Below are 27,295 nucleotides of genomic sequence, written 5' to 3'. Positions count from 1 at the left end.
TGATGTGATCATTGATTTTAGGCAACATTACATTCAGAAATTAACTGAAAAAGCATGAGAGCGCACCTTGAGACACAACCCCAGATCCTGCTGTTACCATCTGGTAGCTTCCTGAGGATAAAAGGTGCAGGGAACCTACAATATGCACATGAGTGGGAATTGCATTGGTCCTGTGTGTGTGTTGCTGCGGCTGTGGTTGCAATTCTGAAATTAAATCTAAAATCATGGCAGAATTTAATCTGTGCTTCTCATAGATCTCCTCATCTGTCTGATCAAACAATATTATGCACATTCTGAAAATGCGCTCCTGTCTTCTCCTCCCTCTCCTCAAACCTGCCAGGATCCTGATCCACCTCGTCATGACATAGAGTGCAGCCATTTTGTGAAATGCTGATGCACTCTGACCTGCCTTATATAGGTTGCACGTGATTACCACCTGATTTGAGTTGGTGGTAATTTGCACGTGCAAAATCCCCATGTTGCAACCATTTGCAATTTGTGAATGGTTCATGCACTAATTTTGTGATTACCTATTTATGACTCACAATTTGCGAGTCACAAATAGGAGTCGCTTTTTTAGGGAATTGCAATTTTTGAGATTACTTCAAATTGGACTGCGAATGCCTTTCATACATCCCGAAAGGTGATTTTGCATTCACAAATGGCCTAAATTTGCTAATGCAAAATGGTTTGATACATATGCCCCATAAGGCCTTATGTACAAAGCCTGTTTGCCATCGCAATATGCACAATTCTCAAAATTACAACGTTTGGGACCGCAAAAGGGCTTTTCTTTATGTACAAAAGATCTTTTGTGAGTCTGAAAATTCTGTCTGACTCATAAAATGGCTTTTGTGACCCTGTCGGAAGAGAACATGGGGGGAGCATAAAAAGGGCTTAATTGGACATTAATGGCTCAATGGTTTATTACCTCAACTGCAAACCAAAAACATTGATCAAATACCTCAGAGGGCAGGATATCTGATTTGGAAAGAGAAAGGGATCCTTTGAGCACCTTCCCCTTCCAGATTCTTGACAAATATTTCTGGGAGAATTAGCAGTGGACGATTGCCAACTGTCAGTGAAACTTTTTAAAGAAAAGAAAACTTTTTTTTAAAGACAATAACAGACGTGATGGCCTGCAAACGCTTGCAGGCCACCATTCCTATGACTGTGCCCACTTGAAATTGTGACCTGCCTTATTCATTCAGCAGGTTTTTCTGCAATTCGGTATTTTGTGAACCGGCCCACTTGTACATAGGTTGATTCGCAAAATCAGAATTGATTCACAAAAAGTAGGTGCGCAATTTGCGACCACTTTTTGAGAATTAATCTTAGTACATGAGGCCCACGTATATTTAATCAGTTCCTAATAAATATATAAGAAGTTCACCCAGTGTTAATAATTTACCAGAAAAATAGTCTACCTGAATCAAATGGAAGACTTCCCAGGAAACTACTTCTAAACTTAACACATATATATGTACAAAAAATGTAAAAAGGCAAGCAGTTTTCTCAGGATGTAATTAAAACAAAGATCCCAATACATGCACTAAAGGCGAAGCACACATTATATTACATGTTATGGTCTGTAGTACCTGCTGATCGCCTTCTGTACGAATGAACATCCAAAATGAGCATTGGAAAGAAAACGTGCTAGATTATAAACACATTTATAGTTATAAGCAGGAAGGATGACAAGACAATATACTATATAATCAGTCTCTTTTCTAGTAAGGTGAAAAGGTGGTTAGCGAATGCAGAAACTTTATGGATATTTACAATTATCGGGGTCATGAATCGTTTAGCAAAACTCTTTCATGCATTTGCATGTGTCTTTAGTGCTTTTGATGTATTTCTTTTGGTCACTTTTAAATTAGACAAATCATATTGTGAATGTGTTCTGATTGTTTTCTAATATTCATGTCAAATTCTTTGAAACATATTTTATTTAAGACAACTTTGTGTGTAACTATTATATTTAGATTAGTATTTTATGTGGTGGTGGATGTGTCATGAAGTTACTCCAGAAACTAAGTTTGCTCATGACAAATGTCTTGTTTTCTAGTTCCGCACATTTGATCCATGTAAACAGTTGTGGTGTAGTCACCCGGATAACCCCTACTTCTGCAAAACAAAGAAAGGCCCTCCGCTGGATGGAACAATGTGTGCTCCTGAGAAGGTGAGGCTAAATTGAACTAAGTTCTTCTGGACCTGCACTGACCTGTTTTCTTCAATTTTGTACCTAGGTTTTACAGGAAATCTCACACTATTCTTTATGCTGCAATGTCGTTAGCCGTAAATAACCCTATGACTAACTGGAATATTACATTTTATAGAAATGTTAAATTTGATTCTGTCGTTTTCAGGCAACATTTTAAATAATCTTAGGTATTAGCTATCAACAGCCATATTTAGAACAATAGTTGTAAAACAGTTCTGAAATGTACACTTTTACATCAAAGCTTAAAAAGACTGCTTGTGGTTTTCTAAGTTAACATTTAAAATATAACATACACGTTTTATCAAATAGTCCAGCCATCCCAAGAACAAACTATGTTTTTTCTGTCCGTGCCTGTAATTTATGAATACTGCATGAGGGTAAATATAAAAATATGGATGGATTTGAGTGAGATTTGTTTAGCAGACATTAAACCTTAAATTTCCTTTTAATATCTTTTCTGAAAATCAAACCAAACCCAAGCAGCAAAGAAATGTAACAAATCCAAAGTGTGCTTAATTTACTTTATTTATTTAAATGTTTTCTGTAATGCGGCATATGCAGTAGTGTCATTGAGCTGTGTAGGTAACCAAACAGCTGGGACAGATCTCTGTTGTATGCAGCAAGGCGCTCTATTAAGACATGCCACCCATGTGCAAATTAGGCTTAGTCCCGACCCTCAAAGGACAATCCTTATCAAACATAAGCAATCCCAGACAGGTTTCAGCCTCATTAGGCTTCATTGGTGAGGTGCAGCTTGAGTCCAGTGGGCCATCAGATTTGGGACCCACGTCTGCGCATACTCCTGCTTATGGAGACTCATTTGGACGGCAGAAAAAATGATGGTTAGATGGTGTGAAAAAACCCAGCTGACAGAATAAAAATATTTAATATGAAGTTTTTCATTCTTTGTTCAAGCTTGTGGCGTCAGGGAGTTCACGATCTAGACAGGTTTGTACCTTGCTCAGTTTCTTTGATTTCTGGATTAAGTCTTCTCCCACATCACCAGTTTGTCTATTTTACCATAATGATTCTACCCTGGATCCACCCATTATTAAAACTGCCTCGTTTTATTTCTGAGACACGTGAATAAATTGTGAAATGTTTTCTGTCCTTTTCGTTTTTCTTATCAGGAGTCTCACAATGAGTTCAGTTCATTGTATTCCTCTGGAATAGCGGAGAACATGTTTGTCAAGTTGCTCCCCTGCCCTAGTGGACTCTGAATCACAAATATATAAAGCAAGATTATTTTCATTCGGCCCTCATGCAATAGTAGTTACAGTACCAAAGATCTGGGTCAGCAACAACCCTCGACAGTCGTTGGATATCAGCAATTATCCAAGCAGCATGATAAAGTTACAAGGCTGTCTTAAATCACTGCAGAATGAATCCTATCAAGGCATGATTTGGATTCAGGACTTTAGATACTAGAATGCTGTGCCCGTATCACCTGCTTCCTCATATTAACCATAGCAATGCACACAGCAGCAGTAAAACACACTGCACATATTATAATAGCAGAAGACATGTGGAAACGCCTTCTTATCTCTTGCAACAAAAATGGCTGTGACACAATAAGCGCGACGTTAGTTATAGAGCAACAATTCCTGTTTTTTTAGTAGCGTTATTCCATGTATTATTAGCAGTGGCAGAAACGTTATTTTCCCTATTGTGCCGTTCATATTAATGTCTATTTAATTATTTTCGTTTCCCTTATTTTCATGTTGTCGTTTCCTGACAATAAACAACTCACGCAGTGAATGTTCCTACACTGCGCGATTGCCTCTGCTTTTGAGGCCTGTCATGTGGCAGTTCTTTTTAATCATTAATGGCACCACTGCTTATAGAGGGTGTCAGGGCTACACCGCCACCGCCTTCTGACAAGGCCTTGTCAAGCGACAGCTGCGGTGTGTGATTTAATAAAAAGGGTTTATGAGAAAACTGCATATGAAACTCCAATCAAAGAAAAACGTTGGATGAGAAATACTCTTTGTGTCAGTAGCCAAACAGGAGAAAAAGGTAACACATCCAGCATCTAATCGCAGATGATAGAGCCACTGTGGGCAAAAAAATAAAAATATAGAACAACTATCGATCACCAACAGAAAGGTAAGCGGAAGGCAGGTTAATTTTCTAATAAGAGGTGAAGAAAAGTTGATACATGATAGAGGATCAAAGTGGTCTTTTTTCTGAAGGATGGGGACAATGGCAAAAGGAAAGCAGGTTGGAAAATGGGGAAAGTACACAGAAATAGGGTGGCATAGAAGGCTGGAAAGGAAAATAGAGGGTGGTTGGTATACAAATGAAATTCAGGTTGTGGTTGGTCTCGACCCCTCAACAAAGACAAAAAGAAGAGAAACTGTGGAAGAAACTGCAGAATGGGTCAGGGTGTATCCTCCACCTCTAAGAAAAAAAAGCACACTGTAATGCAGCAGGAGAGGGGTGGTGTGGAAAAAGGTAAAGTGGGAGTTATGCGACCCTTCAAGAAAACTCAATTGTAGAATGCAATTTAGATAACTGAACTCTACCATATTGGAATCACTTGGAGTCACAACACAAGATCCACCTTAAATTGACAAATCAAGTTATCATGGGGGGATCGAAGACCTTCAGTGTTTGGCAGTAAGAAGCCTGGAAACTAGAGTACCATAATGGAAAAATGCTCAGTAGTCCTGATGAGCTAAATCAATCATTACTATAACCCAGCAAAGTCATGCACGTCTCTGAAATAATTTTAATTTCTAAAACTTCAATTTTTGTTAGCACTCCCCACCAAAGTTCATAGCAGGTACATAGTGCATGGGTCCAGGACAAAAATAGGACTGAAATTGTAGATTTATTTTTGAGTATCTGTCACAGAACTTTCCATGAAATAGTAAACCTAGCACATACAAACATACTGGGCCCAATCCAAGTCCATTCCACTCCAGATATAGCAAAGCCCACATCAGTGACCCACTTAAGCAATCACTTTTATTTGATCAGGATGGGGTATTGAATTTAAGCAGTCATGCAGCAGTGCAGTCTTACCATGAGAGTTCTTTACTGTAATGTTACCCCAAAAAAGGAGCCCTCAATGATCACCTTCTAGCTTCAGAACATCTAAAAATCTACCAGAGTATTAAATCCTAAAGTCTTTCATAATAGAAGACACCTTTGCTGGTACCATTCAGAGCTGACCACCTATTTTATGAGCCTGCGTCATGTAAAGTAAATTAATTTAACTTGGAATTTCTCTGAGTTAGTGCTTTATTTTCAGATAGTACCATTAGGAAAAAGTAACCAAGGGTTGCCTCTTTCTGTTTCTGAGCTGTGCTGTCTAAAAATGCTCAAACTCTGAGTTATACTGGTTAGATTAATACACTTTATGCACTGCAAGCGCATTAAAACATGCGCCTGGCTCTGCGCTGCACCAGCGAAGTCCACCATGATACAGCCCCAAATGGGGATATTTTCATAGGGAAATACGGCAAAGTAGAGTGAAACGTTTTTATACAATCATCAAACCACTGGCAGTGGGCCATCTATGCAAAAATGTAATATATTTCCAATTCTTATATTTGTAAAATTTGATGGCAAATACATATTGACAATCCTGTTTGGTCATATCCCAAATAATGAAATTATTATATTGTTGGTTGACCTCAGGGATGACCCAACACTCCAGCAGCACAATGGTGATTGTTGATAAATAGTAATTTGCCATATCTGGTAAGTCCAGCCACTGTGTTACTAAAGGATTGCTTTGAAGAAGTCTTAGTTAAATACAATGACAAGGATTCATACATAAAATGGCACAGTAGAATATTCATTTGTATCAAATGTATGCCTCCTACAAAGGATAGAGTTGGAGGTTATGAGATAGAGACCTCTTGCATAATCATGGATAAATGCCAGACATTCTTCTGCTGGTGCAAATCTTCACATTGTCCTATAACCTGTGCTCCTAAATAGCAGGTAAGTTGTAACAAGTTAGGGATTTGAAGTTAATTGTGCAAATGTGCTGCTTTGGCTTTGTGAACACAAGTTTAAAACCGCTAAAAAAGATGTTATGTATAGCAACAAGGCAATATTGCTAGAGTAAGGATAATTATATCATCATACAGCTCTAAACTGAACTTTTTGGCCTAATGTTTCCACATTCGTCTAGAACTGGTCAGGATATGGAGCAAACAGCAGCAGTGAGGGAGGACTACACTACTGGGTGACTCTTCCTTCACAACATAGCCTACAGAGGCTCCATTGTGAATTAGCTCTGGTGTAGCACTAATCATAGTAAAGGAAGAGAAGCAGCCTAGTAAATTGGTGTGAGAAATTCATGTCCTTTAAAACTGCTGAAAACATTTTCCAGTATATGAGGTGAAATGCATTCTTCTCACCTAGTCGTAACATGGCCAAATAATTAGAAGTGCTTTTGCCATAATGCACTGTTCTTACCAAACAATTGTTGTTCAAGGTGAACAAAATACCTGAACGAAATTCTGTCTGATGCTCATGGATCTATGGATCACACTGGCCAATTTCATCATCAGGAATGTTATCTGATAAGCAGCATAATTGACCATTATGATCCACAGATCATATGCCTTCTCCTGGGCTTCCAAAAGGTGACTAAATTCTCTTTGTGAAAGGACCAGAGTACAGAGTATACGTTCAAGACTACATTAAATTGCAGTACCATTGTGGGTGCCAAAAAGGTCTGGAGCAAATTATACAGTTTGTTGAATAAGTAACCCTCTCCGGAAGACTTAGCTGATGGAAGCGAGAAAACATTGGCTTCTAATTTCTGAGTGCACTGGTAATCCTTGGCTTCTCATAATCTCCAAGTTAGTCTAATTGTTCAGATGAAAAAAATGATTATTTTTCTTGTGAGAAGCAATGTCTTCAAGTACAATTTCAGATAAAAACCCAACAAAGCCATACTAATGATCCCGGGATCGTCATCATCTGATCATTTGATTGGTCTTTTATGAATTTAATGCTGTTTTGTTCCTCCTCTTTTTTTGCTGTTCCATTTCTAATAGCTTGTATCCCCATTATACCCCCTTCTATTCCCCTTGTGTGATTTTTGATATATAATTTTTTCATTCACCATTTCCTTTTCAGGTCACAATAGCTTGACCTCTGTGTTAAGTGATTCCAATACCTGTGCATTACCTTTATTGGCAATGCTTCTCTTTTTGCATGTTCACCCTCCATTTTTTAACTGATGCTGTTAGTTTAGGACTCTCTTCACTGGGACTCTGCTAGCCATTGACTCTGCTAGCCAGGCCCAAGTGCATGTGATTTAGCCTTTAATAACTTGTCAAGTTGGTTAAAAATCCCAATTGGCACATTTAACTAGTCCCTAGTATATGGTACCCAGTGTAGGGCACATAAGTTAAATGTCATCAGTAGACAGTAGCACCCATTTTTCCACCACTAAAGTGACAATATAAATCATGTGTATGGGCCTGCCCATGCAGCCTAAGTGTGCTGCTTAAAACTACAAAATTGGACTGGCAAAATAATCCTTTTGCCAGGTCAACACCTTCCTTTTTAATATGTATAAGTAGCTTTTAAGTTAGCCTAAATGCCCTAAGGGCAGACTGCATGGTATGTAAAAAGTAGGACATGTACACTTAAGATTTATATGTCCTGTCAGTGGTGAATCTCCAAAGTCATTTTTTTACTGTGGCAAGGCTAGCTTTCCCATAGAAAACACTGGGTTACCTTATAATCCCATATAATGAACAATTTTACTTTGGAAATAACTAGAACCATGATTCAAGAACTCAAATTAACAATAATAAGAAACCCAACCTAATGATCAAGTTGCATTTCATATTACTGTTTTGAAAATACAAGATTGGACACTAAGAATGTTTTTCTGAACTTTTCTTAAAAAGAACCAGGGGCTAACACTGGACCTCCACCAAGCCATCACCACCAACATCAATCTAGTAGTCAGACATAAATGACAATTTTGCCCTTATGAAAGGATCCTGACCCCCAGCCAAGTTTCTAAGTCAGTACGTAGAGGTTTTCACCAGCACAAATGATGAGCTGCACCCAACTATGACAACACTTTTATGGGCCCTGACTTTGGGCTTCGCCCACTTGGAGTTTTCTCCCATCATTGTTGAGAGCCTGGAACTTTCAACCAAAGCTGAGTCTCACACTGATGCGCTGCACTTCAGTCAGCCACTTGTTGACGAGCTCCTCTTTGGATCCAGCCTGCACCCCACCCATCAAAGGCCTCATTGACAAGGACTCTGACTAAAGCAGAAGATAAACTTTCCACCGAGACGGACTTGGTCTTTGTATCTGACCCACTCTCCATCGTGGTCAACCTTAAATTTTCACTTTGATCCAATCTGGTATGACCAGATGCCTGTGATTGTCCCTTGGTGCTATTTGGTACTAGACACACCTAAAACTTTGAAAAATCATATCCCAAGTTCCCTATATCAGATTTGGGCCCACATTTATACTTTTTTTAGTGCTGTATTTGCGTCATTTTTTGTCAAAAAGTGGTGCAAATGCGGCATTAAAAAAGTATAAATATGGGCCTTGATGTCTATTTCTTCATTACAATGTTCTCTGTTTTCATAAATTTTGTGGGCTTTTTATTGTGTTGCCTTTTCTACTTTTGGACTGTTTTGGTACGGATAAATGCTTTACATATTTCTCCCGAGTTAAGTCCTACTTTGTGCTACTCCTACCAAGGGTAAAGCTAAGGTTTAAATTATTGAAACTTAAATGAACCTAGTGAGGAATAATGCTGTTATTACCTGAAGAGGATTGCCATCCACTGCAACCAGTAATCCACTTTCTTACAGACGTTCCTCTGGCTCATGATGGTTCATGATGTAATCTACCCTCTTTCCTTTAAAAGCATCCTACTTCCAAGGCAGCTGTTGTTATGACTTGCCAAGGTGCTTGCCCCCACTTTCATCCACCCCGGGTCCTGGGTATTATTGCCCACCACTCCCATCAAAGAGGTGCATTATCATTCAGGATTTCATCTGCACTATTGGGAAAGGAGGCATGCCACCCAGAATGGTGGCTCCCACTTATGTGGTTTACAGTTTGGCCCACCAGCACAGCCAATTATTTCCCCATGCAGGCACCCCAGAAACTGTGGCACTTTGTCCCATCTGAGTGGCACAATACAGTGGGAGTTGAGGAACCACTGCAGGATTAGAGGGCTCTGGTATTTTAGGATCTACTGCAGGATTTAAGGGTCCAAGGATCTGGGGATCTGCTGTAGGATTTGAGGATCCCACAGTCTCCAAAATCCACACTGAATATGGCCGCATGATTGATTTTCCTTCCTGTTGATGAGACAGAACCCAGTGTTTCTCTGCTTAGGTTCTGTTCTTCATCCGTGTTTCTGGATTTCCAGCTGAGACAATCTTCAGTGTGGATGCTTTCTTTGTTTTCTCATAAGCTTTCTGCTTGTGGCCTAACTTGGACCTTCTTTTTCTGCCTCACTTCCTTGCATTACTGCAGATTTTTGAAGAATTTTCTTGCATTGTTGGTACTCTTCAACTTCTTCCAGTGCTGTCTTCAGCAGCCTTAGGGTAATGATTACCTGGGAAGAGTTTGAATTGTTTGAATTGGGAAACTTCTTTTGGCTTCTTAAACTGCCCATACAACTACCTACTGGAACTCTGCCTAGCCGTCTAAGGTGTGCTGTAACATTTGTGTTTTGGGCCTTTGCAGAATTATTTACAAATCCTGAGTGAATTATTTTTCCTGTTCGACACCTCAGTTTGTGGCACTTAGCTGTCTGTAGTATATTTGAACAGGACTAGCCTCATGATTATACCCTTGGTTCTAATACGATAATTGTACCATGCCATTGATACATTGACAATTCTCAATGATGCACCTGATTATTAGAGTGCTTTCTCAGTTTTTCCATTTCTGTAGCTTTGATGTGGGATTCATGTAAAAAAAAAGACTGCACACAATTGTAGCACTCTTCTTGCATTCTCTTTAGTATTAAAAAGCTGTCACTTGTTAGAGTCTGCAGAACACCTGAAATAGCCTCCGTTTCATGAGGAGAGCTGTGTATCCTGTGCCCCCTCTTATATCCCTATCCTCCCTATCCCTTCTTTGTTGCTAGTACTAAGAACACCATTGGACATATTTGGCACTGTTGTTGGGGAAGGAGACTAGTGGGGTCCCTGTCATTCCTGCTGCACCATTCAGATCAACAGGATAGTGGTAACTTGAGTCTAATAGGTGTTCCCTCAAGGACTCAAATAATTCTGATACTGTATGTTTGAACTTCAGGAAAAGACTTACCAACCTGCCACCTAGGAATATTAGAGTTCTGGGAAGCTTCTGCCTGATAACCAATGTCACTTATGGCATTATCTGAAACACAGATTGCAAGATTCCTGAACCTAAACATGACAATAATTGTGAAGTTAAGAACTAATCAGCCTTTCTTGGTTATTACGTATTCTGCACAAGCAAATAAACAGCCCTTTTCTGAGATGTGCATGCTGCCACCCTTCTGTTAAGCCAAATGTATACATCAAAGAGCCATTACTATCATGCATCTTAGTGATTCTCTTGTGCAACTGATCTATCTGTGTTTCTTTAGCCAGTGTTTGTCTGATTTGATAATGGTCCCCATTATATATAGCTTTGGGAACGCCTCCCTGAGGCTGTGGATCTATCATAGGAGGTAGTCATTTACCACTGTCAGGTCTGACAGTTATCCTCATGCCTCCTTTCATGTTCCACATACACAATTCTCAAGGGGAGAGCAGGCTAACCCTCCTAAATGCAATATAAGAATATTGGTGTCAGATTTCATCTGATATTGATACAATCTTTGAGGCATTGTCTACAAAAACCTACACCAAATAGGATGATATTTGTAAACCGACATTTAGGACATGGTGTTTTTGTCAGGTGTATATGATATTCTGACCCCCTTTGCTTTTCAGTATGCAACCTATGACAGCAGTTAGGTACCTCTACACTATCCAGCCATAGAAAAATGCACTGATTTGCATTATAGAAAGAAACATACAAGCATGATGAAGCTGCCCCACCAGCATCCCTAGAAAGAAACACTCAAAAATAACTGTACCTTTAATAAGAAACTTTATTTTGGTCAAAATTCCCTATCCTAAAACAGAAATTACTACACTAGCCAGCTCAATCATAAGATAAGCCAACTCATGCATCCACAGATTTCTATACTCCTATTACATCTCCCCAAAACAATCCATTTCATACCCAATATTAGTTCCTTTTTCTCAAAATTGTTTCTTTCATTGTTTAGTCATATACTGCCTTGCCTCTTCCATTTTAGAGAAAATCTAGGCTGTCCCTTACCATATATTCTTCAACCTGGAAATGGGAAGAGGTTTGCAGAAATTGAGAAAACCTTAAAATCTGGTAAGAGCCTCAAAACAACTTTTTTGACATTGGGGTATATCAGAGGTCAAATCCTAGAATATTGAGAAGAAGAACTGTGGCAATTTGGAAATATTGTTTTTCTCTGACCACAGTGAATATTCATTTTCCTTTGTGTAGTCATGGAGAAGGTGACTGTTGGACTTTTTTGCATATGCAGGGTCATCCCCAATCTTTTTGCCTCCTGCCTCCTATTTTTTCTGACCTGTTGCTGTTGGCTTTTGAACTCTGAGCACTTTACCACTGCTAGCCCGTGCTAAAGTGCATATGCTCTCTGTGTAAATTGTCTGGTTGATTGTTTTATCCATGATTGGCATATGTGATTTGCTAGTAAGTCCCTAGTAAGGTGCACTAGAGGTGCCCAGGGCCTGTAAGTCAAATGCTACTAGTGGGCCTGCAGCACTGGTTGTGCCACCCACAAAAGTAGCTCTGTAATCATGTCTCAGACCTGCCACTGCAGTATCTGTGTGTGCAGTTTTAACTGTAAATTCGACTTGGCAAGTGTACCCACTTGCCAGGCCTAAACTTCCCTTTTCTTACATGTAAGGCACCCCTAATGTAGGCCCTATGTAGCCCCAAGGGCAGGGTGCAGTGTATGGTTAAGGTAGGACATATAGGCCCTCATTCTGACCCTGGCGGTAGAGAACCGCCAGGGCCAACGGGGGCGGGAGCACCGCCGACAGGCCGGCGGTGCTCCCTTGGTCATTCTGACCGCGGCGCTTTGGCCGTGGTCAGAAAGGGAAAACCGGCGGTCTCCCGCCGGTTTTCCACTGCCCCTAAGAATCCTCCAAGGCGGCGCAGCTCGCTGCGCCGCCGAGGGGATTCTGACAATCCTTACCGCCATCCTGTTCCTGGCGGCTCGCCCGCCAGGAACAGGATGGCGGTAAGGATTGTCGTGGGGCCCCTGGGGGCCCCTGCAGTGCCCATGCCAATGGCATGGGCACTGCAGGGGCCCCCGTAAGAGGGCCCGCTAGTATTTCACTGTCTGCGTAGCAGACAGTGAAATACGCGACGGGTGCAGTAGCACCCGTCGCACCTTCCCACACCGCCGGCTCGATTACGAGCCGGCTTCATGGTGGGAAGGGAGTTTTTCCCTGGGCTGGCGGGCGGTCTTTTGGAGACCGCCCGCCAGCCCAGGGAAAAACTCATAATACCCTCCGCGGTCTTTTGACCGCGGAGCGGTATTATGGAGGGCTGAATTCTGGCGGGCGGCAGAATGAGGGCCATAGTAATGTGTTTTATATGTAATGACAGTGAAATATTGCTAAATTCGTTTTTCACTGTTGCAAGGCCTGTCCCTCTCATAGGTTAACATGGGGGCTACCTTTAAATCTGATTAAAGTGTAGATTCCCTTTGGGAGCGGATGGACATGTGGAGTTTGGAGTCTCTGAGCTCACAATTTAAGAAGACATCTTTTAGTAAAGTTGATTTTAAGATTGTGTGTTTGAAAATGCCACTTTAGAAAGTGAGCATTTTCTTGCTTATACCATTTCTGTGACTCTGCCTGTTTGTGGATTCCCTGTCTGGGTCAGTTTGACAGTTGAGCTGGCTGCACCTCACACTAGACAGTGACACAAAGGGAGCTGAGGTGTAGTCTGCATTTCCTAATGAGCCATCTTTGCTAGGAGGGAGGGGAGAAGTGGTCACTTACACCTGAAAGGGGTGTGCCTATCCTCACACAATGCAGTCTCCGACCCCCTGGTGAGTGTCTGGGGCCTGGCCTGGGCAAGGCAGGATTTCACATTCGCAAGAGACTTTACTTTGAAGTAGGCCTACTTCAAAGGAGAAATTGGGTATAAGAAGGGCACCCAAAACCACACACTTTAGAACACTTACCTCTGCCTGGAGAAGAGCTGAAGTGCTAAGGAGAAGTGCTGCCCTGCCTGTGACTGTGCTTTGTGGAGCTATCCTGCAGTTGCTGCTTCTGCCAGAGTAAGAGGGCAAAGACTGGACTTTGTGTGCCTTCCATCTTGTGAAGAAATCTCCAAGATTGATTTAAAGCTTGCCTCCTATTGTTTAAAGTCTCAGGGACAGCAAAGACTTCTCTCTGCAAGCACCTGGAGTCTCTGGAGAGACTCCTGCTCTGACAAGTGGTGCCCTATCCAGTCTCTGGGCCCTTGAAAGGAAAGCTGGTGGAAATCCAAGGAAATCGACTTCGGACGACTTCGAACCGGCGCTGCTGCTGAATCCGGTGACGCCGCCTGCAACCGACTCCGTGATCTTCGCTGGAACGTGACGACCTTCGCAGGCCTGACGCCGCTGCAGCCCCGCTGAAGTCCACGACTCCGTGGAAGTCGCCGCACCACATCGTGACGGACACCGCTCGAAGAGCGCGGATTCAACGTTTCTCACAGACGGCGCGATCCCCGACTTTGCGCATCGGCTTGTTTTCACTCTTCACCAAAGGTACTGTACTTGGGGGTCCATGCGTCTCCGTGTCCGGCGCCACTGGTGTCAGCTTGTTGGGAACGACTCCGTCACAATGCCGTGTTAACACCTCATCGAAGCATTTTGTGTTTCTAAGCTCTATTTTTGAGTTTAATCTTTAAGAATTCATAACCTGACTTGTGTATGTCGGATTTTTGTCATTTTGGTCTTGTTTTGTTTAGATAAATATTTCCTATTTTTCTAAACTGGTGGTATGTCATTTTGTAGTGTTTTCATTAAGTTACTGTGTGTGTTGGTACAAATACTTTACCCCTATCACTCTGAAGTTCAGCCTACTGCTCTGAAGAGCTACTAAGTGGGTAAGCAGGGGTTAGCTGAGGGTGATTCTCTTTTACCCTGACTAGAGTGAGGGTCCTTGCTTGAACAGGGGGTAACCTGACTGTCAACGAAAGACCCCATTTCTAACATTGGTGGTCAGCGTTTGGGATTTGGGATTTGGACTTGTATTTGTACTTGACATACAGTGATTAAGTGTACACTATTGTTAGAGTTCAGACTACTACGTGACCACATACTACTTGTCTTGTGGTTCTTCTTTTTGTTCTCTGATGTCCTCCTGGAAATATTGCTAAAATTTTTGGACTCTGGTTTTTGGTTGTGAAGCCTTTCCAGAATGGAAGTCAATTTCTGGCACCTATTTATGTATAAAAAGTGGCAGCTTAATGCATTCTGCATGGAAAGGGGACTGGCTGTGAACAGGAAATCCAGAAGTGAGGATCTTGAGTCAGCCCTGTTTCAGTATGAGTTGAAACGTTGTCAGGCAACACCACCAAATGAGTTTGAGGAGTAGAACTACTCTGATGTGGAGGACTACTCTGAGGAGGAGGGCAGTGGTCCTGAGGAGGGAACAGAAAGAGATGATTGACTCCTAGCTCGAATCCGGAGTCTGGAAAAGCTAGAAACAGAGCTTGAGAGGGCTGAGGAGAAGAGAGACAATAATACAGGCTAGCTACCTTCTCACAAGCGGCCCATTGAAATCTGGTTCCCTCTTGCAGTCAACATATTTTTCACTGTTGATATCTCTAATGAATCTAACTATATCAAAATAACTGCCTGGATCTTTCAGCTCTCTCTCAATGCCTTCAGTGATACCAATAAATCTTAAATTCTACACCGATGTTGCAGAGCAGAGATTCAGGCTTCTATACTTGAACCTAATTCTGTTAATTTGCCATCATAGCTATATGGAGTTCCATTTTAGGAACATAATTAGCAATTTCTTCTTTGAGAATGGATTGGTAACTGAGGATTTAGAGCTGTTTGACTTTCACACTCAGATGAATAATCCAGTGGTCAAAACCAGGAGCCTTTTACTTCCTGTGACAGGGCATACACAGCATAGTCCATTAGAGAGCTTGGGACATTATACCCAGGGGCGTTGCTTGAACAGTAAGATTGAGGAGGTGTGATCTTCAAATTTACCAGTAATTACGGTGGGAAATCTTGTTAACATACATTTTTTTTAAAGCAGGACATGAGGGAGGCTTAAGGGGTAGTGGAAAGGGAGAGCAGTGGGGATTGTTAGGGTACTTAAAATATTTTGTAAATTTACTGAAATGTTTTATGAACTTCAAAACAGAGAGTGTTTGTGTGTTTTTTAGTCTGTGTGTGCATGTAAAAACCCTAGGTGAAATCTGACAGACACTTTACCATGTTAGTGTCATAAAATAAGCCCCTGTTGCTCCCTTGTTGTGGGGAGGACTCCCTCAGCCAAAGTGGTAGGTTGTGGGCCCCCTCATGTTTTGTTATGCCTCTGTACCATAACCGACTGCAAATACCTGTTCCCAGCTATGTACAACTGAATACATTTATTAGGGGGGTCTAACACCCTCAAACATCCCTAATATCCCCCCAAGAAGCTAATCCCATAATTATTCCCACTGGATTAGGTAGTATAAATAGCAAATTTCTATTTGTGGGGTTTCCTCTTAGAAAAACATTTTGAGTTGTGCTCAGTGCTGTAGGCCTTCCTGCCTAAGGACAATTCTTGAAACATTCACCCACACCTCTGAGGAAGCAATAAGGAGGGTACCGTGGCTACTTACTTGTATTTTCTGCCATGCATAAAAGTTATTGTGCAGTCAATCAAGGCTAGCTTTATCAGGTCCCACCCAGTGAACATGGACAAATACAATTGTATGTGCAGCAGGCACATTAACAGTGACATATACGTGACATCTGCATTTACTGACAACTAGCCTGATTTACTGACAACCAGCTGCAAAAAAACTGGAGCACCCTTGTATGGTTGGCTCCTCCCTCCTGGAGGACCTGAGTCCATTTGTAGCTACAGAATGTTCTGAAACTAAAACTGATGGCTTATTCAGTGTGTTGTTAGTGATCTATTTATGTGAATCAGGGCCCAATTTAAATGTTGGTGGAGAGGGAACTCTGTTGCAACGGCAATGGACTTCCTCCATGCCAACCTTATGTTCCATCCTTCTGATTTTGATTTGGGCAGACCATAGTTTGGAGACAGCCTAACAACTCCATCTCCACGGTGGTCAAACGTCTTTGAAGGCCCTTATTCCATCGAGCCGTCAGATATTTGGCTATATGTCCACTCACCTAATTTAGACAAGCAGACACAGAGCCATTTTTCAATGTCCCTCACTGCCAGGAAAAACCTGGAGTGAGGACCATTGAACAGTGCACAATTGTTTTTATTACTTTCAAAAGGAAAATCCTGCTTTGGGAAAATAAAAAAAAATCATCTTTGATGCAGCCTCCAGCAAAGGTACAGCCTTGATGGCAGTTCCTGTCAATGCTTGAAATGTCCTCTGGGCTGAGAGACAAATTAAAAATTTGGCAGTCAGCATCGCCATTAGGGTGGGAAAGTAATTTACTCTGTTACACTAGCATATAGATGAAACCTTCATGCTTTGAGAAACACTATGAATGTGATCAGTTGTGACATATAGAAGTGGGAGAGGTAATGTCTACTCCTTTTTCTTGGCTACCTTTCCAGCACCAGTCCTTGAAAGGACAGAGGTTGCATTATGTCAAACTGAACTCAGCTTCTGCCACAGGAACTGGTGTTTCCAAAGAACATACTCAGGCCCCTTCTGTCCCCAAGCAAATTAGACACCTTTGTATCACTCACATATTGTTACTTAGAGTTAAGAGTGAAATCTTTCATTGACTGAGGTAGGACAACAAAGGAGTGCTTTAGGGCATCCCTCATTTTACAGTCTTTGGAGACATTCTTTAAAATGCTACTTTACTGGGTGGGGCAGTGTGTGCTGCAGTCCACTAGTAGCATGTACTTTATAGGTCTCGGGTACAGGTTGTACCATGTCCTAGTGACTTGCAAGTAAAGTAAATGTGTCAAATTTTATTATGTTTGAAACGTAGGGCACAAGCACTTTACCCTTGATTAGTAGGGTTAAAGTTCACAGAGTCCTATGGCTAACAGAAAATGGGTTCAGCAACAGAAGGCTAAAATCTGGGGTGACATTGCTGATAAATTTCCAACCGTGGAATTTTGTGTTACACTTTTTATGTAAAATTCCGAGAATTTTGTTTTTATGTCATTTTCGGTAATACATGCCATTCAAGGTAAAAATGTACAGTGAATGGTGCAATTCACAGTAAAAGAAATTACTGCGAATGCACACGAGCAACTGTTTTTTACAGTGGTCTTGTTTAAATGCATCCTTGGGCACAAAATTTAGTCATTACCAAAGTTAGGGCAGTAAAGGCTTGGGCCAGTCCATTTCAAAGGTGAACAGCTCTCCAACCTCAGCAGCTTTCTGGACTCTATGTGAAACGTCTTACAAACTTGTGGGGATAGTCTACAGTAACTTCACCCTGCACCCATCAATGCATGAATGTAGGGTTCTGAAGGAAGGCAATCAATTCACTGAAGTTTAATGCCCTACGCACAGAATCCACTTGGCAAAGGGAATACCCATACTCATGCGCTTTGGGATTCAGGGCACTGGATATAGAGTTTGATCAAAAGTAACACACTCCACCCTTAGCACATTGGGTATGGCTGAACGTCTTTTGCTGTAGGCTTTAGGGTGTCAGAGTTAATGCAGGACAAAGTTGAAGGCCAGGCACTGCACAAACATAGGCATGCATAGATATGCATAGGCATGACTTATTGGTAGTGAGGGAACTAGGCACAGGATCTGGGTGAAGGATACAAGCTGTACCCTATAGACACTGATTGTAGGGCACAGAATGTCTTAACAAAACAAAAACAAAACAATGAAAAATCATTTCATTTTGAAAGGAACTTATGGTTCTTTACTCACATAAAATCCACAGAAATGTAATATAAAATGTCAGTCATTTGAATGGAAAGGCTATAATTGAAACACCTAAGACTGCCTCAGATGTGCAAGTTGTGGTTCAATGGCTGCCAAGAAGCTCCTGAAATTCACTTCTTATGACCTCACAGATGATATTAATAACAATAGAAAAGTTGTAATCACTGCCATGATAGTGACATCACATATGACATCAACAATGCCATGCTGAATCTGGTCAACCCACTTGAGTTGTCTGGCTCAGTCTTTAACACTACCTAACATACTCTGCACAAGGTCATGATCTTCAAAAGGTGCTGGGCAAATTTCCACTAAATGTGACCTGTACATTGAAATTTCCTTAGAACTTTCCTACAAATAAATATTTTTTGTATTTTGATACAGATGTCTTTGGTACTTTTTGAAACATGTTGTTTATAGAAATGTATTGCTTCAAGTATTAATCATTTGTAAACTGAAAATCAAATTTCAGATTTAAATTGGTCTAAACAGTTGTTTATTTCAACATTCAGTTAACTATTGGTGAATGTAAAAGGGTTAGGGAGCACCTAAAATATTTTTTTCCAATGCAATTTATTACCATTTTAGAATTAAAAGAGAACATGTAGTTGAATGAATTTTGCTATATATTTCTTTTAGTTTAGAGAAAGTTTTCTTTGAAATTTGGCTCAAGTACATAAAACTAGTTTGGGATGTTATACAGTTAGCTTAAGATGGATTTCTCTCAGCGAAAAGGTTTTTTAAATATCTTGTTCATATATTTAAATCAACACGAATTTCCAGAACTATTAGGTCTGTGGTTTCCTGTTTTCAGTGCTATTTGCTGTGAATTCTAGTGGAGTTTATTCAATGTTTTGGCAAATTGTGAAAATCAGTGGTTAGTAGGGTATACTCTTTTGTATCTATACAAAATCATGGGGATGTTCTTTTCCCAGTGCTTATAAAACTGTGATTTTATTTCCTTCATACCCTCAATCATCTGTCTCTTCTTTCCTGCTCCTAATTTTCTTTGTATCTTTTCCTCAAATTTAATTATTCAGGAAACTTTTCTTTACTTCTCTCACCTCCCTGCCTTGCGAAGGATGTACATCGACGGACATATGTTTACACCTCATTAAGATTTGATTGTAGTAGATAAAAGGTTAGTTTTGAACATTTAACTTGCCTTCCTGCTGTCCTGTTCTTTAGTCAAAGATTGACTGAGTGAAGAAGTTATGCACAGGACATGAGGTAATGTTGTGAGGTGCACTGTTAGCTATTGGGTCCCGGTAACAGCTAACTGGGCTGCTTTCTCAAGAAGCAGCGGCTGTACACACTTTATGACCTGCATGTTGCCTTTGGGTTATTTGCTTGTGCAGTTCACACTTTACCTTGTTTGGCCTTATCTATGGGATTATGGCCCTCATTTCGACCTTGGCGGTCTTTTTCAAAGACTTCCGAGGTACCGCCGTGCTGAAGACCGTCAGTGCAGGCAGTTTTCCGTGCAGCGTATTATGACTGCTGGCAGCCCTCCGTCCTTTTTCAGACAGAGAGCCGTCAGCAGCCAAACTGGCAGTCGGCGGGAAAGTGGAGGCTGCTCCACCTCCACCGCCATGTCATTAGAACACCGCCCACCGAATCACGTCCCATGATTCGGCGTGGCGATGTTCTGGTGACGGGGTGCTGGTGGCGGAGCAGTCCCCATGGATCCCGTTCCCTCCCGGAGGATCACCAGAACAGGTAAGGTGATCGTCCGTTAGGGGAGGTGGGTGTTGTGTGTTGTGTGCGTGCATGGGGGTGTGAGTGTGAGTGTGTAGAGGGGTGTGAGAGTGCGTGTATGCATGCGGGGGTGTTGTGTGTTTGGCAATGTGTGCGTGTCTGTCTGTATGTCTGTGAGTATGTGTGCTTGTATGACTGTATGTATGTGTGCATGTATGACTGTGTGTGTCTGTTGGAATGTTTGTTAGTATGTGTGCATGTATGTGTGGTAGTGGTGTCTGTGTGCTTGAAGGGGGGTGTGTGTCGATGTTGGGGGTGGGTGGGGAGGGGGGTCCTGCCACCTTTGGGGGCAGTAGGGGGGTTGGGGTGTGGGGGAAGGATGCGGAGGTGGGGGAGGGGGGTGGGGGAGACCACTATCAGTGCCAGCAAAGGAATTCCCTGCCACTGATAGTGCCTACCGCCATGGATTTCATGGTGGTACAAAACCCCACGAAATCCATGGTGGTTTGCAGGGTTGTGATACCGCCGGCGGTGTAGTGACAGCCGCTGGTCTGGAGAGCAAAGTCTCCAGCCCAGCAGTCGTTACCACCCTGGCGGTCGGAGTGGAGAAATGGCGGTTTAGCATGGCAGTCACCGCCATGCTTGTAAGGCCATTTTTTCCCACTGGCCTGTTGGCGGTATTACCGCCATTTCTCTACCGACCGCCAGGGTTGTAATGAGGGCCTATGTGTTTATTTGAAAGTCACCACAAGGCCCCCCCTAGCATTGACGTGGGCAGTTATTCATTTGTAAACGGTGATGGGACAGTGTTCCTGATGGGCATGTGTGATAGTTGCAATGGGCACTTTACCTTTCTAGTCTGTGCATCTTGCACTATTCTAGTGGGAAAGAAAAGCACAGCTCAATATGTTTCTATTACATTTGTTCACAGAGGTTTCTACTACTGATGTGGTTAAGTGTCAAGCCTTGTTTCAGCACCGTAGGCCCCAAGCCTTCTTTTGACATAGACTCATCATGAATGAAAGTTGAACTTGCTGATCCTGGGGATGCATGATGAATGCCTCCTATATGGTGTGTAGACTCAGAACAGTTCCCCACACATGTTTTTGCTGAAATTGCATTGTCTGCAACAAATACTGGGAAACACAGAGTATTGATTGTCTTTATGTTTCTCAGCTGTACTGTCTACAGGTCATACACTGACTCATAGGTTTTCTGAGTTAATGTCTGCCATAAAAGCAGCACAGTTTCATCAACACCATTGCAAAACCCACTTCTGGCCTCTGTAAGTGTTCATGATATGGCCCCTGAACCTTCTTTATGAGGGAAGGCGATTTGCCTGGGCATGTTTTTCATAACATCAAATAAACCTAGGAACAGAAGTGCTGTGTGCCGTGTTTTACACAGAAACCTTATTCTGGAGGCTGATGTATGCAAAATGATATTTGCTGCTGTTAGTGCTCTAATTAACAATTTGAGAAGGTTGATGTGCGAGATCGGACTGTCTGAGTCCTCATAAAACGTAATGAGTCTTAGCATGACGTAATCCAAGGCAACAAAATACACCTGGAAGGGACAGGATTTCACATTAAAACCATATGAATGTATTAAAAAAACATGCTCATTATAGAAAGAAAAAAATAGCTAGTTAATCGCTTAGGAATTGGCATAAACAAAAACATCATTGCATAATTCGGCAACAGGAGTAACAGAAAGTCTGCCTTTGAAGAAAACCAAGAAAAACAAAATAAAATCATTAATCAGAGTAGCATAGAGTCTGCTCCATAGACAAGTGCAAAAATCTAAGTGCAAATCAAATAGACAGACTCACAAGAGTCCGTTCTAACAGAAGGCCCAAAAAGAACACTGACTCTTCTCTAAAATAAAGCAGCTTTATAATGTTTCAGGGTACTGAAGCCACATGTGTTTCATGGTATGATATGATGGACTAAAAATGTACAAACACATAAATCAAAATGTTATTAAACACAATACTTCTGGAGACATCTACTTCCTAGTGCATGTCATTGATTAGCTTATGCATGACGAATTAAAGAAACAAAAATTAGCAACGCAGTTGTTTGTTCAGCTGAAGAGTGGTATACATAGTACACGGCCTGCACGTTTGGAGAGTTACAAAATAAGGAACATCCCTGGCATTGCCTCCTCTAAGGAACACAAATATTATATGTTATGCTTGTACAGATACCACAGTTAAGGCTTCATTCTTGATGATTTTCCTGAAATGGAAAAGCGCATAGAGAGAAAAAAGGATCACTCGTGTGCACTATCATTCTGCAAATGTGAATAGCTGTCAATGCAAGCCAACTGGGGCCTGGTGTCATGCTGACCAAAGCACATCTAAAATGGGCATTATCTTCTAACATGTAAGAGCTCAACTACATTGCCACAATCTTGACTATGATCTTTGAGGAAGCAAAGTTTCTCCCACTCTTAGTGAAAGAAAAGGTACTGCTGCCTCTGAATTGAGACTCTGCTCAGAGTTCCACTGTGAGCCCATCAGGAATTGTGCGCTGAAGCCATATAAGCTGCACCATTGTCCCAAACAGGGAATTAAGTTGGCCCTGTGTGTCCAGGGATACTGTGGATGGTCAAAAGGGCTTATTAACTGGCTTACCATGGCCAAGTTAGTCATACCAGGAAAAAAGAGTTTAGAGTTTGGAGATGCACTTCTGTTGTTGGTTACCAGAACATACCAAAGCAGTATGAGTTCAGCAAAACTAAATGTTTACCAGTTTCTACTGAAAAGAAAATGTTCCCTTCTGTGGTGCTTCATTGGTTGTAATATTTTTAACTGAAAACATCTAATTATGTCATAACTAACAGAGCTCAATAAGGCAAAATAACACTTTACATATAACAAAACATCGAACTGAAATAGAACACACATCTGGATGTGTGGGTCAGGGGTTTGATTGTATGTATGAATGCTCTTTTGCTTATTTATGAAGGGAGTGACAACTTATCTTTGCAAACATTCCAATAATTTTCCAAAGATATTGTTATGAAACTTTTCTTGGAGATGTCTGCAGAATTATTCACATTGTGCATACACTCCTGTGGATCAGAAGTACTTGAACAAACATGCATTTACAAAGGCAATAGATTTGATTTTGTCTAATATATCTCTCTGTCTATGGAGTAGTTCTATAGTGATAGTAAACTCGGTCTCAGGGTTCTTTATTCTAATGAAGACTTGTGTTACACCTGTGTCCTGTGGTACAGTAGGTCAGTGTAACTACGACCTTTCTGATACTGACATTAGAGTAGGCTTCAACAAATTGATGGGGTGGACATGAAGATCAAATATCGAGTCAGCACTCCTCTATGCAGAGGCAGCCAGAGTTCTTGTGCCCCTCCTCCAATAATCTGGCTCTCCCCTGAGATGTGTTGGGGACCTTCCCTGGTTGTTCTGGGTCTGTGACAGCAGCTGGAGAGTCAGAGCAGGTCACTTGAGTGGAATGGCAGGTGGGGGACTCAGTTACTAAAGATAGTTACCATCCATGCACCTGGAATGGGCTGAGGTTGGAGATTAGGATGGGGTGAGGTGTGTTTGGTACGGCTTGTGAGGGAAGCGACCTATCAGCTTAATATATTAACTATATTTTTCTAGGTGGACATTAACACAGAACACACATCTGGATGTGACCATCGTGCCCTAGTTAGTGCCCTCAATGTTGTGTCCTAGTTTTAACATCTTCTACTGCTTCCCTGTTTCCCTCTCTGATCACCATTTAACTGGCTCTAGAACAACAGCACCACATCAGTCAATAATATAGTGCAATACTGTAACAGTACAACAGTCTAAAAGTCCCACGTAGAAGTAGTTCCTGACTCTCCCCAGGGTCAAAGCCACAGGGGGGCATTTGAGGGACAGGCCAGCCCATATTAAACTTTTGACCCCTTCTGTTCCCCCCACCCCCAAAATTACCCAGGCTACTGGCACAGCTTTATTCAAAAACTTGTTTTATCTAAACAGATTACATTCACATTTGAATGCATACAGTCTAATCCAAGAAAGTCTAGGCACTGGAAGTGGAGGTGCAATGTGGAAGGCTGCTGCCTAAAGTTTCTCTTGTTACATTTACTGGCCCTCATTCTGACCTTGGCGGTCTCTTCGCAAGACCGCCGAGTTACCGCCGCGGTGAAGACCGCCGACCGCGGCGGTATGCCGCTGTGCGCATTCTGACCGCTGGGAGCGTTCCGCCGGAAAACCGCCAGCAGCCACACTGGCGGTCGGCGGGAAAGTGGAGACTGGTCAACCTCCACCGCCACGCCAGCAGAACACCGCCCACAGAATTACGACCCACATTTCTGTGTGGCGGTCTTCTGTTGGCGGTCTTCTGTTGGCGGTCACCTCCCCATGGCTCCTGTCACCTCCCGGAGGACCAACGCACAAGGTAAGTTGATCGTCCGTGAGGGGAGGGGGTGGGGGGGTGTTGTGTGATGTGTGCGTGCATGGGGGTGTGCGTGGGAGTGTGTAGAGGGGGTGTGTGAGTGCGTGCATGCGGGCGGGGAGTGCTGCTGTGCCTATGGGCAATGTGTGTAGTTCGGCGGGTGCGCATGTCGGCATGTATGTGTGCGGGTATGTGTCCCCGTTGTGTGTGTGTGTGTGTAGGGGGTGTGTAGATGAGCATGTAGGGGGTGTGTGCATGTCGGGGTGCGTGTATGTGCATGTCGGGGTGGGGGTGGGGAGGGGGTTCGTACCACCTCTGGGGGGTGGCAGGGGGGTGGAGGGTGTGGGGGGAGGACTCGGGGGGGCAGTGGGGGGTGGGGGAGACCCCTATCAGTGCCAGGGAAGGAATTCCCTGGCCCTGATAGTGCCTACCGCCATGGTTCGCATGGCGGTTCCCGACCGCAAGAAACCGCGGCGGTAAGCAGGGTCATGATACCGTTGGCGGTCTTGGGTCGACCGCCGGACCGGAGTGCGCAGACTCCAGCCCGTCGGTCATGACCGCCGTGGCTGTCGGAGTGGGGAAGTGGCGGTCGGTCGCGGCGGGGACCGCCGCGGTCAGAATGCCATTTTTAATACCGCAGGTCTGTTCGCGGTCCGACCGCCGTCTCTCCGCCGACCGCCAAGGTCAGAATGAGGGCCACTGTGTGTTCAGACACCGATGTCAAATACCAGGCTACATCTTCTGACAAACTGCTGCTTATTTTTTTAACATGGAGATTTTGTTCTATTTTCTTTCACTTGACTGCAAAATGAGAGAACTTTCTGAAGTGAACTATGGGCCAGATGTATTAACATTGGGGATAGCAATTTCCAAATTGCGATTTTTTTCTTAATCGCTATTGGGAAATTGCTATTTCTAATGTATGAAACTTTTTTTTTTTTAATTAGCAATTTCAAGTGGGTTACAAAGTTAAACACTTCATGAACATTAATGAGGTAGGTCACAGCTTATGACCTAATAAAAATGATAGCCATCACAGGAATGATGGTCGGCTGGGGTCAGCAGACCATCATATCTTTGATTGCTTTTAAATAAGCAATTTTTTTAATCCAGTCTAATTTCATTAAAGGAAAATGAGCTGTATTTCAAAACATAACATTAAACTCTTAACTTTCATTTTTTAACCTTCTCAAAAGGGAATCGTCCCCCTTCCCACTTGTGAATTAGTTACCACCTCCTTTCAGGTGTCGGCAAAATATTAATATTTTGCACTAGTATTTCAGTTGCAAAACAATGTATACTGCTATGATTCGGTATTTGGAAGGGATGCCCTAAACACTCCCCTTCCAAATATCAAATTGCAGTTTGAAGTTTATACATCAAAGAAACATAGTTGAGGTTGCAAAGGGCCTGATTCTTTGCGTTGTACATCTATCCCTTTGTGACAATCTCCCTCAGGTAGATGGAGGGCCAAAAGAAAGACTGTAGGATGTCAAGTTTTTAATTAGTACACAAAAAAATCTAAGTACCTGTAAAAGAACGCTATACATTTTTCAAAATATATCAGCTGTTATGACAGCTCAAATTAAGCACATATTGACAAGTGTGATGGAAACAAAGATTTTACTTGGATCAATACAAATCTTGGTGATGCACAAATGATCAATATTGTATTGCATTGTATTTTATTGCAGCATTTGTATAGCGCTTACTAACCCTATGCGGGCACTGAAACTCTTACCTACATGGTCAGCTACCAAGGCATATAAAGTGTGTAGTTGGGAGGGTATTGTCTTTGTTTTTTGATCTTATATGGAAACTGTTTCTATGTCATGCATAATGAGCACTGAGGTGTGGTTATCGTATTATGGGATGCAGCGTGTAGCAGTGCGGTGTATGATGAGGTGTGCGAGACATGGATGTGCAGTATATATTTTTTCAGTACACTGAATAGCTCTGCAGGTCCCTTTGTGGTAATTCTCGTGATTATTGTCTACCTAGTAGTTCTCTGGGTTGTCAAATCAGAAATGTTGTGTATAGTTGTGGGTCTGAGCAGGCATGGTTGTAGGGAGAGAGAAGTGGAGAGAGCTGCTGTGATAGGCATTTTTACTATCATCCTATATCTAAGGGTCATTGTGCGATGTAAAGAAGCAGTCAGAGTATAGACATTAGGGACCTCCAGTAGTGTACTATATTGAAGTCCTGCAGTGTTTGACAGATCTCTTCAGTTATTCAATGCTTGTTCATTTGGTGATGACTGCTTTATCTGCTGCACAGTACAGGTGCTGGACAATCCTTGTAACACATATGTCCCATGTGAATGTAGGAGGGGTAAATTAGAGTTGGCGCTCAGTATTATGGTATTAGTATTAATGTGGGCCATAAATGTTTTCTATGAAATTACATAAGTATATAATACCCTGGAGAACCAAAGGTCAGCCGTCCTTCACTTACCTGCCTATTGAAAGTAGTTTGCTGTCTGGTTTCTTTCCAATCTGTGGACTGTAAGCTGACAATTTCGTTTGAGGGTACAACTCCCTTTCTGGGTTCTGTTGTTGGGATGTGGGGTGGCATTGTTGTCTTGGAAATAGCCATGTTTTCAACTATCTTCTGTAGTGTATAGGCTCCTGGATGCTTTGAATGCTGACTGGTAGTGAGTTACAGAGCTTTGTGGCTTTTATTGAGAAAGCAGGGCCTCCTATTGATTTGGTATGGCAAGATGGTATAATGATAAGTGGTGTAAGCCTGGAGTGCAGTGCCTTATCTTGTTTGCATTGCTTGAATTTAGGGGGCTGTGTGGACAATGTAA

General features: G+C 42.2%; 1 protein-coding gene across 1 annotated transcript in view; it reads left to right on the top strand.

The window, feature by feature from the left end:
* Nucleotides 1-27,295, top strand: part of ADAMTS2 (ADAM metallopeptidase with thrombospondin type 1 motif 2) — a 1,546,369-nt gene that overhangs the window by 1,093,627 nt on the left and 425,447 nt on the right. The window contains exon 10 of the mRNA XM_069199292.1: nucleotides 2,069-2,182. Within this exon, the coding sequence (XP_069055393.1) occupies nucleotides 2,069-2,182 (114 nt within the window). The remainder of the gene's footprint in view (nucleotides 1-2,068; nucleotides 2,183-27,295) is intronic.

The sequence above is a fragment of the Pleurodeles waltl genome, chromosome 7 (assembly GCF_031143425.1).
Source record: "Pleurodeles waltl isolate 20211129_DDA chromosome 7, aPleWal1.hap1.20221129, whole genome shotgun sequence".
In the NCBI taxonomy this organism is placed as follows: Eukaryota; Metazoa; Chordata; class Amphibia; order Caudata; family Salamandridae; genus Pleurodeles; species Pleurodeles waltl.
The sequence above is the reverse complement of the archived record's forward strand: the minus strand, read 5'-3'. Positions and strand labels throughout refer to the sequence as shown.